Source organism: Rhinoderma darwinii, chromosome 3, assembly GCF_050947455.1.
Source record: "Rhinoderma darwinii isolate aRhiDar2 chromosome 3, aRhiDar2.hap1, whole genome shotgun sequence".
Taxonomy (NCBI): Eukaryota; Metazoa; Chordata; class Amphibia; order Anura; family Rhinodermatidae; genus Rhinoderma; species Rhinoderma darwinii.
In genome coordinates, this window is record NC_134689.1 from 35,420,225 (window position 1) to 35,434,878 (window position 14,654).

The 14,654-nt window shown below is 38.9% G+C and overlaps 1 protein-coding gene across 1 annotated transcript; it reads right to left on the reverse strand.

Moving 5' to 3' along the window:
- Positions 1-5,020: 5,020 nt before the first annotated feature.
- Positions 5,021-13,991, reverse strand: LOC142750354 (protocadherin gamma-B1-like). Its single transcript, XM_075859353.1, has 3 exons — positions 13,972-13,991; positions 10,900-13,240; positions 5,021-5,080 (listed from the first exon to the last, which is right to left on the reverse strand). The coding sequence occupies exons 1-3, from the start codon at positions 13,989-13,991 to the stop codon at positions 5,021-5,023; spliced, it is 2,421 nt and encodes an 806-aa protein (XP_075715468.1).
- Between the last annotated feature and the right edge of the window lie 663 nt (positions 13,992-14,654).

Here is a 14,654-nt window from a genome sequence, read left to right on the forward strand (position 1 = left end):
TACCATTTTGGAGTAGATGCGACTTTTTGATCACTTTTTAATCAAATTTTTTTAAAGTCAGGATTCACAGAAAACAGCAATTTTTCGGTCGTTTTTTATTTAATTTTTTACGGCGTTCACCGTGCGGGTTAAGTCATGCAATAGCTTTATAGTCGGGGTCGTTACGGATGCGGAAATACCAAATATGTGTAACTTTTTTACTTTATTTGGGTTTTTTAATAGTAAAGCAGTTTGTAAGGGGAAAAGTGGGTTTTTCATTTTTTTTTAACATTTTTTTTTATTAACTTTATTCAACTTTTTTTTTTACTTTTTTACTAGTCCCACTAGGGGACTTTAATATGCGATTCTGCGATCGCTATTATAATACACTGCAATACTTCTGTATTGCAGTGTATTACTGTCTGTCCGTTTAAAACGGACAGGCATCTGCTAGGTCATGCCTCCGGCATGATCTAGCAGGCATTCATTACAGGCAGACCTGGGGGCCTTTATTAGGCCCCCGGCTGCCATTGGAGACACTGACACTCGGCGATCTTATCGCCGGATGTCAGTGGGATGAGAGGGAGCTCCCTCCCTCTCTCCAAAACCACTCAGATGCGGTGCTCGCTATTGAGCACCGCATCTGAGGGGTTAAACGGGTGAGATCGATACTAATATCGATCTCACCCGGCAGAGCAGGGACGATCCCAGCCTTCAGCTGCCTCTGGCAGCTGAGAGCAGGGAGATTTGACAGCTCCCTGCTCTGTTTACTTATTCCGATGCCACGACGTAAAAAGTCTATGGCATCGGAATAAGGCCCGTTAGTGACTGACGTAAAAACACGATGGGCCGGTCACTAACGGGTTAAACAAACTAAGTGTTTGGGCATCCACTTGGCAAATGAAGTTTAAAGAGTCTCTGTCACCACATTATAAATGCCCTATCTCCTACATAAGGAGATCGTCACTATAATGTAGGTGACAGCAGTGTTTTTTATTTAGAAAAACGATCTATTTTTACCACGTTAGTAGCGATTTCAGCTTTATGCTAATTAGTTTCTTAATGCCCAAGTGGGCGTGTTTTTAATTTAGACCAAGTGGGCGTTGTACAGAGGAGTGTATGACGCTGACCAATCAGCGTCATGCACTTCTCTCCATTCATTTAGTCAGCGCATAGTGACACTGCGTTATTCACTATGTGCTGTCTTATGCTGACACATTAACGTTACTGAAATGTTTAGACAGTGAATAGACATTCCTTCCAGCCAGGACGGGATGTCTATTCAGAATAGCTGCACTTTGTTATTGTTTGTTTGGTACTTACCGCAGAGCAAAGCGTAATCTCGCTGTAACCTGTCATTTACAGCGAGATCTCGTGAGATTACGCTTACTCTGCTGTAAGTACCACAGAAACGTTAACGAAGTGTGGGGATTGTGAATAAACATCCCGTCCTGCCTGGAAGGAATGTCTATTCACTGTCTAAACACTTCAGTAACGTTAATGTGTCAGTATAAGACAGTACAACGCAGTGTCACTATGCGCTGACTAAATGAATGGGGAGAAGTGCATGACGCTGATTGGTCAGCATCATGCACTCCTCTCTACTACGCCCACTTGGTCTAAAGTAAAAACATGCCCACTTGGGCATTAAGAAACAAATTAGCATACAGCTAAAATCGCTCCTAACTTGGTGAAAATAGATTGTTTTTCTAAATAAAAACCACTGCTGTCACCTACATTATAGCGCCGATCTCCTTATGTAGGAGATAGGGCACTTATAATGTGGTGACAGAGTCTCCTTAATGTAGATAAATGTAAAGTTATGCATCTGGGTACCAACAACCTGCATGCATCATATGTCCTAGGGGGAGCTACACTGGGGGAGTCACTTGTTGACAAGGATCTGGGTGTACTTGTAGATCATAAACTAAATAACAGCATGCAATGTCAATCAGCTGCTTCAAAGGCCAGCAAGATATTGTCGTGTATTAAAAGAGGCAGGGACTTGCGGGACAGGGATATAATATTACCACTTTACAAAGCATTAGTGTGGCCTCATCTAGAATATGCAGTTCAGTTCTGAGCTCCAGTTCATAGAAAGGATGCCCTGGAGTTGGAAAAAATACAAAGAAGAGCAACGAAGCTAATAAGGGACATGGAGAATCTAAGTTATGAGGAAAGATTAAAATAATTATACCTATTTAGCCTGTAAAAAAGGCGACTAAGGGGGGACATGATTAACTTATATAAATATATTAATGGCACATACAAAAAAAATATTGTGAAATCCTGTTCCATCTAAAACCCCCTCAAAAAACAAGGGGGCATTCCCTACGTCTTGAGAAAAAAAAGTTCAACCTGCAGAGACGACAAGCCTTCTTTACTGTGAGAACTGTGAATCTATGGAATAGTCTACCGCAGGAGCTGGTCACAGCTGGGACAGTAGATGGCTTCAAAAAAGGCTTAGATAATTTCATAGAACAAAAAAAATATTAGCTCCTATGTGTAGAAATTTTTCCCTTCCCTTTTCCCATCCCTTGGTTGAACTTGATGGACATGTGTCTTTTTTAAACCGTACTAACTATCTAACTGTAATAACTGTTTTCATGACGTAAATATTTTTATACAGAAACGATTATTAGAATTATACTTTTAGCATATTTCCATTACTAGATAGCTATTTATTAGTAAGCTAAAACTTCCTATGTATATGTCTATATATGGTAAAGAAAGGAAATACTGTAGGGTCATGATGGCTGAATTATTGGCTAGCTTGGAGTCTTTAATGCATTTTAAGAGCAGTGTCCTATATGAACGCACTGTATAAGGCCAAGGAATCATTGTCCGCCTGTGCAGTACGATGGCATGAATTGAATAAATTCGTTTTAAAAGAATAGGTGAGTGCCACTTATATTCATCCTTACATTCAAGTTTTTGGAGACTATATTTAATTGACATGCACCACCATAAAGACCTATATGGTTACCTAAGTAAATCCTGTGTTGTGAGTGGAAAGTTTTCGGAGTGGAGCGTTGCCAGTGCAGTTTTTCCTTGGAGCTGAGAGTACTGTATAAGACTCAGTTCACACCTTGCGGATCTGTCGTTACGTTTAAAATCTGTGACAAATCCGCAACAAATTAGCAACTTGAGAGTGGAGCTTGAGTGTCCTCTGCACACAGTATTAGTATACAAGCTGTCAGACGCATAACTGGAAGCTCCTGGGCCCTGATGCAAATTCTATAACAGGGCCCTCATTCATCATGTACCTTTTGTAACACTTGTATGATGTATGGGCACCTGGGCTTCCTCAGACACCAGGGCACAGGTGCAATTTCAACCTCTGCACCTTCTATCATTATGTCCCTTTAACCTGTGTGACAACACAAAGAGTCTCTACCGGCCTGTATAATGTATATTTTGAGTATTTGATTCCGACAAGTCAAAATATATAATATAGGGCTACTACGGCAAAGCGAGCGGATGCACTTACATCCCCTCCTGGCGAGCTTCTGGGTAACAGCCACTGCATGGCTGTATTCCCCTAGATGATTACGAGCATAATCTTGGTTTTGGGGCCGAAAACAGAGGACTTTTCGATTGCGGCCTAAACACGCGGCCGGAGCCGGGGACTAAATTTTGGGTCGGTCGGAACTCTGGCAAATGGAATTCGCTGCCGCTGACTCCAGATAACAGGGCTCATCAAACTCCCCCCACACCTTTACCTTGCTCCCCAGGACAAAAATGAGCCGTCTCCTCTATTTAGAGACCACTATAGTCTCTTTACAGGCATTTTCACATTTGCGGCCTAGCATCGCATAGGAGGCCTGGGCCTAGATTAGGGGGTGAGGCCACCTGCAGACCCATCCTCAGCTGGGAACACTACTGCACCACAGAGCAATGGTTCAATGCAGTGCTAACTTAACAAATCATATAACAAGATTGCAAAAACATCACAGTGCTAACCTTTTACAACTAAAGTGCTCCATGTAATGCCTTAGTCCTCCTATATGATCTGACACACCGCATAACTTTCTACCATGGACCTACATAAACTACATAACAACTAACTGACCACAAGGTCCCTTGAATACGACCCAATGCCAAGGCGGGGCAAGACTCTTAAAGCGTCCTCAAGTCAATCTTCCATCCCAGATATATTTTGCAGAAATTCTCTGCCTTCCCTGCTTCACGACACGGATTCGGAAATGTCAGCATCACAGGCGTCGATAGTTGAAGACCCAGAACCCTTACCGCAAAGGACTGCAAAAAGACCTTCACCCTCAATAGCCCCTGATACGGCCAGGGAAGATCATCTTACTAAAGAGGACTTAACAACATGTATGGATGCACTGCACCAGAAATTGAATGCCTCCTTTCATAAACAATCACAAAGAGTGACGCAAGATCTTACAATGGAAATAACTTAAATTGGCTCTCGTACAGATCTCCTAGAGACAAAACATGATAAGTTGCTAAAAGCCGACAGAAATCTCAAAACAGAAATAGATCTCTTGAAGTCTTCTCAGGAATCGATACATCTTCATCTGGAAAACTTAGAAATCAGGTCTAGATGGAATAACCTGTGCTTACGAGGAGTCTCAGAAACTATAGAAGACCTCACGGACTATGCGATACAACTTTTTGGCTACTTATTACCAAATTATCTGACAAATCAATTCTAGGCCGGCTGTCGGAGAAAGACCAAGAGACATTGTTCTGCGACTTCATTACTTTACAGGGAAGGAAGAGGTTCTTAAAGCGGCTTGTGACAAAACCCTACTCTCCTTCAAACAAGAACCACTACGGATTTTTGCGGATGTATCTCCAGTTACCTTGGAAAAAAGACGACAACTGAAACATCCTAAGAGCGGCTGGGATCAGATACAGAAGGGGTTTCCCATTCAGACTAACCTTTAACTACAAGGGCTTACCGTATAATATCACAGCACTAGACATGGGATGGAGACTGCTCGTCCGACTAGGTCGCAAAGAAGGGACTCCCATTCCGGCATCAGCAGACCGACCTCGTCAACGCCTCCCGTTAGAAAATGACCCCTCCGGCAGGTCCAGCTTCATCGAGACCAAGATCACCAAATGTGACCTGAAGTGAAGGGTAAAGATATATAATGTAATGTATACCTGACATTTTTCTTCTTATAGTCGCTATGGAACTTTTTCCTCTTCAATAGAACCTCATCTTCCCGGCCATGAGGGAGAGGACCTAGACCAAATATATTGCACTAGAATGCCTTGTTTAGAAATTTCTTACAAAGTTAATTCTACTTTTTCACACGACTAAAATTGCTTAATTTACTTATATTGTGGTGGGTCAGACAAAATTCTGGTGACGCCTCCGTATTAGTCTCGCTGAGTTTAGTCAGGGCCGGTTTTCTCGGGCGCTGGATTTGCTCCGCAAGTCGAGAAAGAGATAAAGAGACCCGAATGGGGTCACGTGGAGGGCACTTAGCCAAAGTCTGCTATTGTTTCATTGTTTTGAAATTATCTGTTAAAGGTATTATTCTTTTCAGCAGCAGCTATATTCTACATACAAAAGTACTTTTTGCTTATCTCTATAGCGTAAATTTATTGTATTTTAATGGCTTATACTGTTATTACTCATAATGTAAAAGGTTTTAATAGCCCGACAAAGAGACGAGTGGCCTTCACTAACTATAAGAGGCTTCATGGCGACATTATAATGTTACAGGAAACACATTTAACTCACTCTAGTTAGCCAAAATACTTTGATAGATATTTCCGGAGAGTCTACCTATCTACCTCAGACACAAAAATAAAAAGGAGTAGCCATTCTCTTCAGGAATACACTTCCATTTACAGTAACTGACTCCATCATAGACCCGCATGGTAGATACATTATACTTACAGGCCAACTAGCGGGATAACGCGTTACCTTTGCATCGATTTATGCACCTAACTCCTCAGCAACCACCTTCTTTACCAACTTCTTTAGACAGCTGGAGAAATTCTCAATCTCCTATATCGTCCTTGGGGGTGACTTTAACGTAGTGATGAAGGCCCAATGGGATAGAAGCCACCCCAACGCCAATGCGCAGTCAGCCCCAAAGTCATTCATGTATAGGATGAAACAATTATCACTAGTAGATTTGTGGAGACAAGATCATCCCCTAGATAAGGAATACTCTTGTTACTCCACAGTAGATAACAGTTACTCTAGGATTGATTATATCCTAACATCCTCCCATCTATCAACTAGACCACACAATACCTCTTACATCCAATGCGCATGGTTGGACCACAATATCCACTCACTTCACGTCTGTATTGGCAACGCCACACGCACGCCGTCATGGAGACTGAATGATTCTCTACTCTCTCACTCAGAAATAGTCGCATCTCTAACCAGCTCTCTACAAGAGTATTTTATCACTAATACCCTACTGGATACATCACACGCTCAAATATGGCTGTTGCATAAAGCAGTCATAAGAGGTTTATTAATGGAGAAAGGATCAAAACTTAAGAGAGAAAGATTATAACTTCTTAATAAATTGCTATCGGCCCTCACCAGGTTGGAACATCAATATATTAATAAACCAAATAATATCATTAAAACCCAGATAGAAACTCGCTGCTCTCTCAGAGCATTGGAGGAGAGTAAGGCTGAAAAAGCACTTAGGTGGGGCAAAGCAAAACTATATGCATATTCCAACAGAGCTACCTCTATGCTCTCCAGAAAACGAAACTCTCACATTAGAGGTAAGCAGATTTACCAAATACATAACAGCACGGGAACACTTACTACTAATCCGCTTGACATATTAGATACCATGAGTACATTCTGTAGTGTTCTGTATAGTAAGCCCTCTTTTTTTAACTCTACCGGGCTACCTGACTGACTTTCAACACACTCGCTTCCTTCTCTGACAGCTGAGGCAAGATTACAAATTAATTCGCCGATCACAGCAGAGTAGGTCACTGAAAGCATAAAAAACCTTACATCATCCAAGAGCCCAGGTCCAGACGGATACTCCGCTCTATATAAAACCTTTTCACATATATTAACTCCTCACCTAACTACGTATTTCAATACACTTATGGCAGGCGATGTCCCAACTCCGGAATTTTCACATGCTAATATTTCACTCATTCCAAAACCGGGTAAGGGTTAAACACACTGTGCTAACCTACGTCCTATATCGGTACTTAATTAGACTACAAGTTATTTACGAAAATACTTTCAAATAGACTTGCACTGTATATGACCTCACTAATATCTCCCGATCAAACGGATTTCATACCAACAAGACAAGCAACAGACAACATTAGACTGGCTCACAATATTATTCTCCATGCTACTACTCACAAACACCAATTACTAATTTTGAGTCTGGATATTCAGAAAACATTTGATTCTGTTGACTGGAACTACTTGTATAGCACACTTATTCAATTTGGCATTAGGAGTTTATACCTAACAGCTATCAGAGCAATATATCACTCTCCACAAGCTAGAGTAAAATTCTTAGGTCAATACGCCTCCTATTTTCAGATACAAAAGGGGACACGACAGGGATGCCTGCTATCTCCTCTCTTGTTTGCTCTCGCCATGGAGCTTCCTGCACAACACATTCGTCTAAATCTGGACATTAAGGGATATCGTTTGGATACCCATGAACTAAAATTTTGCATATATGCAGATGATATGCTTTTATTCATTACAACACCACTTGTCTCTTTACCAAATCTTATGGATGCCCTCACCCGCTTTGGATCATACTCGGGATTGATCGTAAATCCGCTTAAATCCACTGCTATGCAAATTAATATGTCGACGGATCAGGTGGATTGTTAAAACTTAATTTTGGATTTCAATGGAAACATTCTCATATGACATATTTAGGAATTGCCCTTGTTAGAGACCCAAATAATTTATATCTTAGTAACTACCATAAAAAATTTGCATCTATCAGGAAACTACTGGAGGAGTGGTCCAGGTACCACATATCTTGGATGGGCAGACTCATTGCAGTTCGAATGACAATTCTACCCAAGCTGCTGTATTTATTTAGGGCCCTTTCTGTTAAGGTTCCTCTTTATGCAATCTCACATATACAGCGGATAATAAACAAATTCATATGGGCGAATAGAGGATCAAGAGTTAGTAAATCCACGTTGCATCGCTCCAGTGTTAGTGGTGGACTTAACCTTCCAGACCTGAAATACTATTATTATGCCTCTCAAACCGCAGCATGGAACTGTGACCCCAACACTGTAAAATGGGTTTTGTTTAAATCTCTTACCACAGCTCCATCCTCACTTAGGGCACTGATGTGGTCTCCAGAATTAAAATCTCACATACCTGACATCAACAATAAAATGATCACACACTCCCTAATACTCTGGCTACTTTGTCGGGATAAGTTTCAACTAATATCACATCCATCTTCTTTACAACCATTATTACTTAATCCTGATTTCCCACCGGGATTGCACCTGGAGGACTTTCAGTGGTGGACCTCATTATGTTTCAATTCCTTAATTAAATTATGCAAGGATGGTAAACCCCTCCCTTTTGAGGCCCTACGTCAGGACCCTCAAATCCCACTTCGGAAACATTTTAGATACCTACGAATACACCACCTTCTCTCTGGCTCTGCCTTTCTACCACATGACTCCAGTCTAACCTTTTATGAAGCTAGAAGTGTGAAGAAAGTTGATCCAGCGCTGCAGGTATATTGTTAAAAAGGAACGTGGTCCCAATTTTATTGTATCAAAAAGTTTAAAATTCATGGCATCCATTCATTGGTGAATGGATGCCATGACTAAGAGCACTTGCCGTGCTTGAAACGCGTAGGCGCTGAAATACCTACCCATTTCTGCCTTGATGCCTATATGCACCTGACATCGAATTTTAAACTTTTTGATACAATAAAATTGGGACCACGTTCCTTTTTAACAACATACCTGCAGCGCTGGATCAACTTTCTTCACACTTCTATTCTTTGCCGTGGACCGTTGCGGAGATCCGAGCGAGGCCAAGGTGTCAGGCGGCGAACTGGTGAGCTGGAGGTTTCCTCCCCCCTTTCTTTTATGAAGCTACCTGTCGAGACTTACCAAGGGGAAAAGGGCTGATTTCAGTCTTGTACTCATAACTCAGAAGTGCAACATACAATGGTCCTACTTCATATATGTTAGCTTGGGAAAGAGAACTAGAGACTATACCTGATTCGACCTCGTGATAACAGATATATGATAGAATGGCTACAAGGTGGTACCTTACTCCTGATAGAATAGCCAAATTGTTCCCAGGTAGTTCCGATACTTGTTTTAGAAACTATGGAGAGAGGGGCACTATGGCTCATATTTGGTGGTCCTGTCCAGTAGTACAGACTCATTGGAAAATAATTGAACGCCTAATTAATTCTAAATTACATTTACAAATCAAATTATCCCCTTGGTCGGCATTACTGAACGCAGACATTCCTGATATACCCAAACAAAGTAGAAAATTAACCACACATATTCTATAAGCAGCCAAATGGACCGTAGCAATTAGCTGGAAATCCCTAACTATTACATTTTTGAGGACGCTGAACAAAATTAAAGAGATACATCAATTTCAGAAAATAATTAGTAATCTCGAAAACAGACTTTCAAAATGTGAAGCCCAGTGGATCGGTTGGTCCTCGTAAAAATCGCTTAGAGATTTTTGTTAGCTTCTGTGACTCATTTATACATGAAAGAACAAGAATCTTTACTAAAGATAGCTGCACCGAGTTTTGATTGTTCTCGTTTTAAGTTTGGTTCTTCCTTGCTAGCCTCTACAACCTCGAGCATGATATTCCAGCTTCACCTAGACAAACATTTACTGAGTTTTACTGCATAATAAACTAGGAAGAGGTTATGTGTTTTTCACTAACACCATACATAAATTTTAATGTATCGTTATACAATTATCATCATAAGGAAAATGTTTTGGTATTCCTGCAACATATGTTTATGTATCAATCTATCTCACAATGTTCCCTACTGAGAATGCTATCATAGCTCTGCAAAGCTATATATGCTCCCGTCTTGTGGGAATGTCTACTTATTTATCATGTCTTTTTTGTGAAATAAAAGAGTTTGGAAAAAATATATATATATAATATAGCCATTCACATCAGATGAGACTAGATCTTTTTTTTAAATATTTGTTGGGAACAATTAGAATTGTTATATTAGGGAGATTGGATGCCTGTCCTGTTATGAACCTTGCTAATATAGACATGTCTTATTTGCTGTTGTTTTCTTTAAGAATAACATCACTATCACTTGTTGCTGAGGGTGTTTCTTTCTTTTCTGTTTCCTGAATGAGACTACATTTAAAAAAAATATATATAATTCTGTAGAATAAATTATTATCCAAAAATAAACAATGGCACCAACATTATGCTGACTTTATACCATGTAATGAATAACTTGTGAAACAATTGGTAGAAAAATAAAGTAAAAAAAAAGTTACAATTGTTGGTTTTTTCCCCCAGGAACAGTGACTCTCTTGGTTATGGACTATATCTGGAATTGCAGCTCAGCCTCATTCACACTTATGTCATGCAACCTCTTTAAATTAACACAATATCATGAATTGGGTATATTTATAACTATAAGTAATAATTTTTCTGCAGAAGATTTGTTTATTTTTAAACAATAGTCTCATATTGTACATATTGCATAATTATAATGGAGCAACGTTTTTAAAAATATCCTAGATTGTGAGGCCCCGGGTCCAATGTATCTGATATGATGTAAATTATATAAATGACAATCTAAAGAACAATTTATCTTAATGAATAAAACAGCTCAATTGAATTATCTTGGTTATACATATACTTTTCTGTAAAAATTAAAAAATGAATACCTTACAGCTTAAAATAAAAAATATTAGAATTGAAATACCTGTTCAATATTGTTGGAAGGCAAATCAGTGTTAGCAAAATCATTTGCTGCTGTTAAGTCTGCAGTGTCTATGAGATTCTCTGTAGGGACGTTCTCCACTGGTTTCAGATAAGCAATTTCATTCTGCTTTGAGTCCATAGTCACACAAACATCATATGAGAATGGAAAAGGTAAACTTGTATCACTGATCTCAGAAGGACATCCCAGGGTGAACTGAGGATACACATTTCTATTATATGCTCCAAATGTAGTTGGAGTATTGTCTTTACTACATTTATAGATGACCATAATGATAACAGTTATAATAAATAAGCAAGAAATCAGACCTATGGATATGACTAGATAGAAAGATACATGGGAGTTTGTGTCTGAATTAGTCGGTTGTCTTCTTATCTCTGGTACAACTTGTTGAAAATTCTCAGCTACAACTAGAGTCAAAGTAACTGTAGATGACAGAGATGGAACTCCATTATCCTTCACCAGAACCACAATTTTTTGCCTTAAGTTATCTGTATCTTGAAGATCTCTCACAATCTTTACTTCACCAGTATGCTGACCAATTCCTAATAATGATGGATCAGGAACTTGTAGTAAGTGGTAAGAGAGCCAGGCATTGTGTCCAGAGTCAGCGTCCACTGCGATCACTTTGGTGACTAGATAACCTTTCTCAGCAGAGTGAGGAATAAATTCATATAATGCTGATCCCTCAGTGTCTGGAGATGGGTAGAGGATCTTAGGAGCATTATCATTCTTATCAATGATACATATCCTCACTGTGACATTACTGCTTAGAGGAGGAGATCCACTGTCTTTAGCCATCACCTGGAACTGAAATTCCCGCAACTGTTCATAGTCAAATGATCTCTGAGCATAGAGAACTCCAGTCATTGAGTGGATGGAAACATATGATGATACTGGGATATTGTCTATGTTGCTGTTCACAATGCTGTATGTCATTTTCCCATTATCACCTTGATCAAGATCTGAAGCAAGAATATTTTGTATTGAAGTGCCAGGTTGATTGTTTTCTATAATGTAGACAATGTAGTTCATTCTCTCAAATACTGGAGCGTTGTCATTCACATCTGAAATAGTCAACTGAATGGTTTTATTGGTAGACAGTGGAGGAGATCCTTTATCCATACATTGAATAGTAACATTATATGCAGAATTTCTTTCTCGGTCCATGCTAGCTGCAGTTACAAGTTTATAGTAGTTGCTGGATGTTGGTAACAGCTGAAAATCTTTTGGGTTTGATATGACACAAAGAATCTCGCCATTCACCCCAGAATCCAAATCACGGACATTAATTATTGCTATAACAGTACCAGCTGGAGAATCTTCTGGAATTGTTGCTGCAAAAGTGGTAACTGTTATATCTGGTGCATTATCATTCACATCAATCACTTGTATGGACACCTTGCAATGTGTGACAAGGCCACCACCATCTTTAGCTTCAACAGTCATTTCATGGGTTTCTGACATTTCATAGTCTAACTTTCCTATTATCTTTATCTCTCCTTTTAAAGAATCTATGGAAAATATTCGATTTGCATTTTCAGGAATGTGGCTAAAGGAATAAGACACTAAGCCATTTGTACCTTCATCTTCATCAGTTGCATTTAACTGGACCACTAGAAAACCAATAGGTGCATTCTCAGGTATTTTAAAATGATTTATGTCTTGAGTAAAACTTGGAAAGTTGTCATTAACATCTTGAACGGTGATCTTAATGATGGCAGTGCCAGTTTTAGGAGGATTACACCCATCAGAAGCAGTTAGAATTAATTCATAGAAACTCTGCTTTTCTCTGTCCAATGATCTTTCTAGTATAATTTCTGGATATTTAATTCCATCTTTCATGGTTCTTTCTCCCAGACTAAAGTATTCATTATTACTCAGAGTATAAGTTTGTACTGAATTGGTGCCTAGATCTGGATCTTGTGCATTTCCTAATGGAAACTGTACTCCAGATAGAGCAAATTCACTGATACTTATATCAAAATATTTCTTAGAAAATGTAGGTGCGTTATCATTCACATCCTGGATTTCTATAGAGATTGTGTAAAAAGTCAAAGGATTTTCAATCACAGCTTCTAGGTTTATGAAGCAGTTCAGTTTAACTCCACATAATGTCTCTCTGTCAATTTTATCCGATACAAGTAAATCTCCATTTTCTAAATGAATACTGAAATATTGCTTTGTATCATGAGAAACAATCTGAAATTTTCTAGACACAAGTTCCTTAATATTTAATCCAAGATCTTTTGCCACATTCCCAACTACAGATCCCCTTTTCAGTTCTTCAGGTATTGAGTATTGCAATTGTCCTGAGATATTTCTGAAGCAAAATGAAGAGAAATAGAATAATACTTGCCATATTATTGTCCATTGTGTCCCTCTGTATCTTGTGTTATGTTTCATTTTAAGAAATATAAGTTCTTCTTTTAAAAATTCAGAAGAAAATAGAATTGTACAATCCCAAAACACAAGAGTAGAGCAAATTGCAGGATGCACTGAAGAATGAATGCAGGATTTTCTAGAGATCTGTGCTGTGAGACTTCACTAGTTCCCTCATTCAGCTAGAATATAAAATACTACAGTCCAATGGCGGCACTCAGAGTTTAAATTGAGGTACTACAAGTAACCAGCTAAAAGCAGCTTCTGTTATAATCAATATAAATATTTTTCAGACAATTGAGCAATTCTCATTATATAATTAGTTACTGCAATTGTCTGCTAAAAACATTTACATTTTAACGCCTATAAGTATGATAATTTTATCCCACTATATCAGAGTGAAAACATTGAGTACAATTGAGTACAAATACTTTGTGTCCTATTTATAATTACAGTGAGCAATTTGCAAGTTGTTTTTTTTTTACATAAAATAGTCAATGTATCATAAATTATTAAATAAGTACTTTCCTTTAGTATTTAATTTTAATATTCTTAAAGAGGACCTGTCAGTTCTTCTGACATGTCTATTTTAATATCCTTAAAAGAGGACCGGTCAGATCTAGACATTTCTATATCACTAGTGTTCCACATGAGACAACAAGGATGGATCACCTGTGCTTAGAATTCTGCATCATTCCTCTGTTATACTTCCTGAAAATGTATGAATAAATTAACAACCAGGTGCCACCATTCCCCTTTTAATAGGTTATGTACCTACACAGTCTCGCACTGACAGGTCCACTTTGAAGTATATCTACTCTTACAAGAAAAAGAAAAATAGTATTGACTATCACTTAAAGCAGTTGTAGGCAACCTATTTTTTATGCCGATAATTTTTTTTTAATGAAATACTCTGTGTGTCATGCAAACATGAAAGTCATATAAGACAAAGTGTTACCACTTATGTGACATAATCCAATAAATCAGGTAATTAAACATACATTTCAGTGTAACTCTTGTCCCTGACTTTCTTTGCAAGATGATCTCTCTGTGGTGCATACAAGGTTACTGAACACTAGCTGGGGGCGTGCACATAGGAGAGACCGCGGCTGCTGAACTCCAGCTAGGTGGAACTGCACACAGGAAAGACCCGAGATATTGAATATCCGTCTAGGGGGTTGCACATAGGAGAGAGAGCTGCCAAATTTTGATAACTTTTTCTTTTACAGACAGGTTACTGAACTCCGTCGTTGCAGCGATGATTACCAGGAGACAGAGCGGCGCTTTATTATGCAGTCGGCTTCGCTTAACACCAGGAGAGAGTGCAGTGCTGCATTGTGTGCTTGTCAAGTTTT

Coding starts and splice junctions, on each gene's coding strand:
- LOC142750354 (XM_075859353.1), bottom strand. CDS start 13,991: ATGCAGAATTCTAAGCACAG. Junction 13,241..13,971: donor ATGCAGAATTCTAAGCACAG/GTGATCCATCCT, acceptor ATTTTGCTTCAG/AAATATCTCAGGACAATTGC. Junction 5,081..10,899: donor CTTCCAACAATATTGAACAG/GTATTTCAATTC, acceptor CCTTCACTTCAG/GTCACATTTGGTGATCTTGG.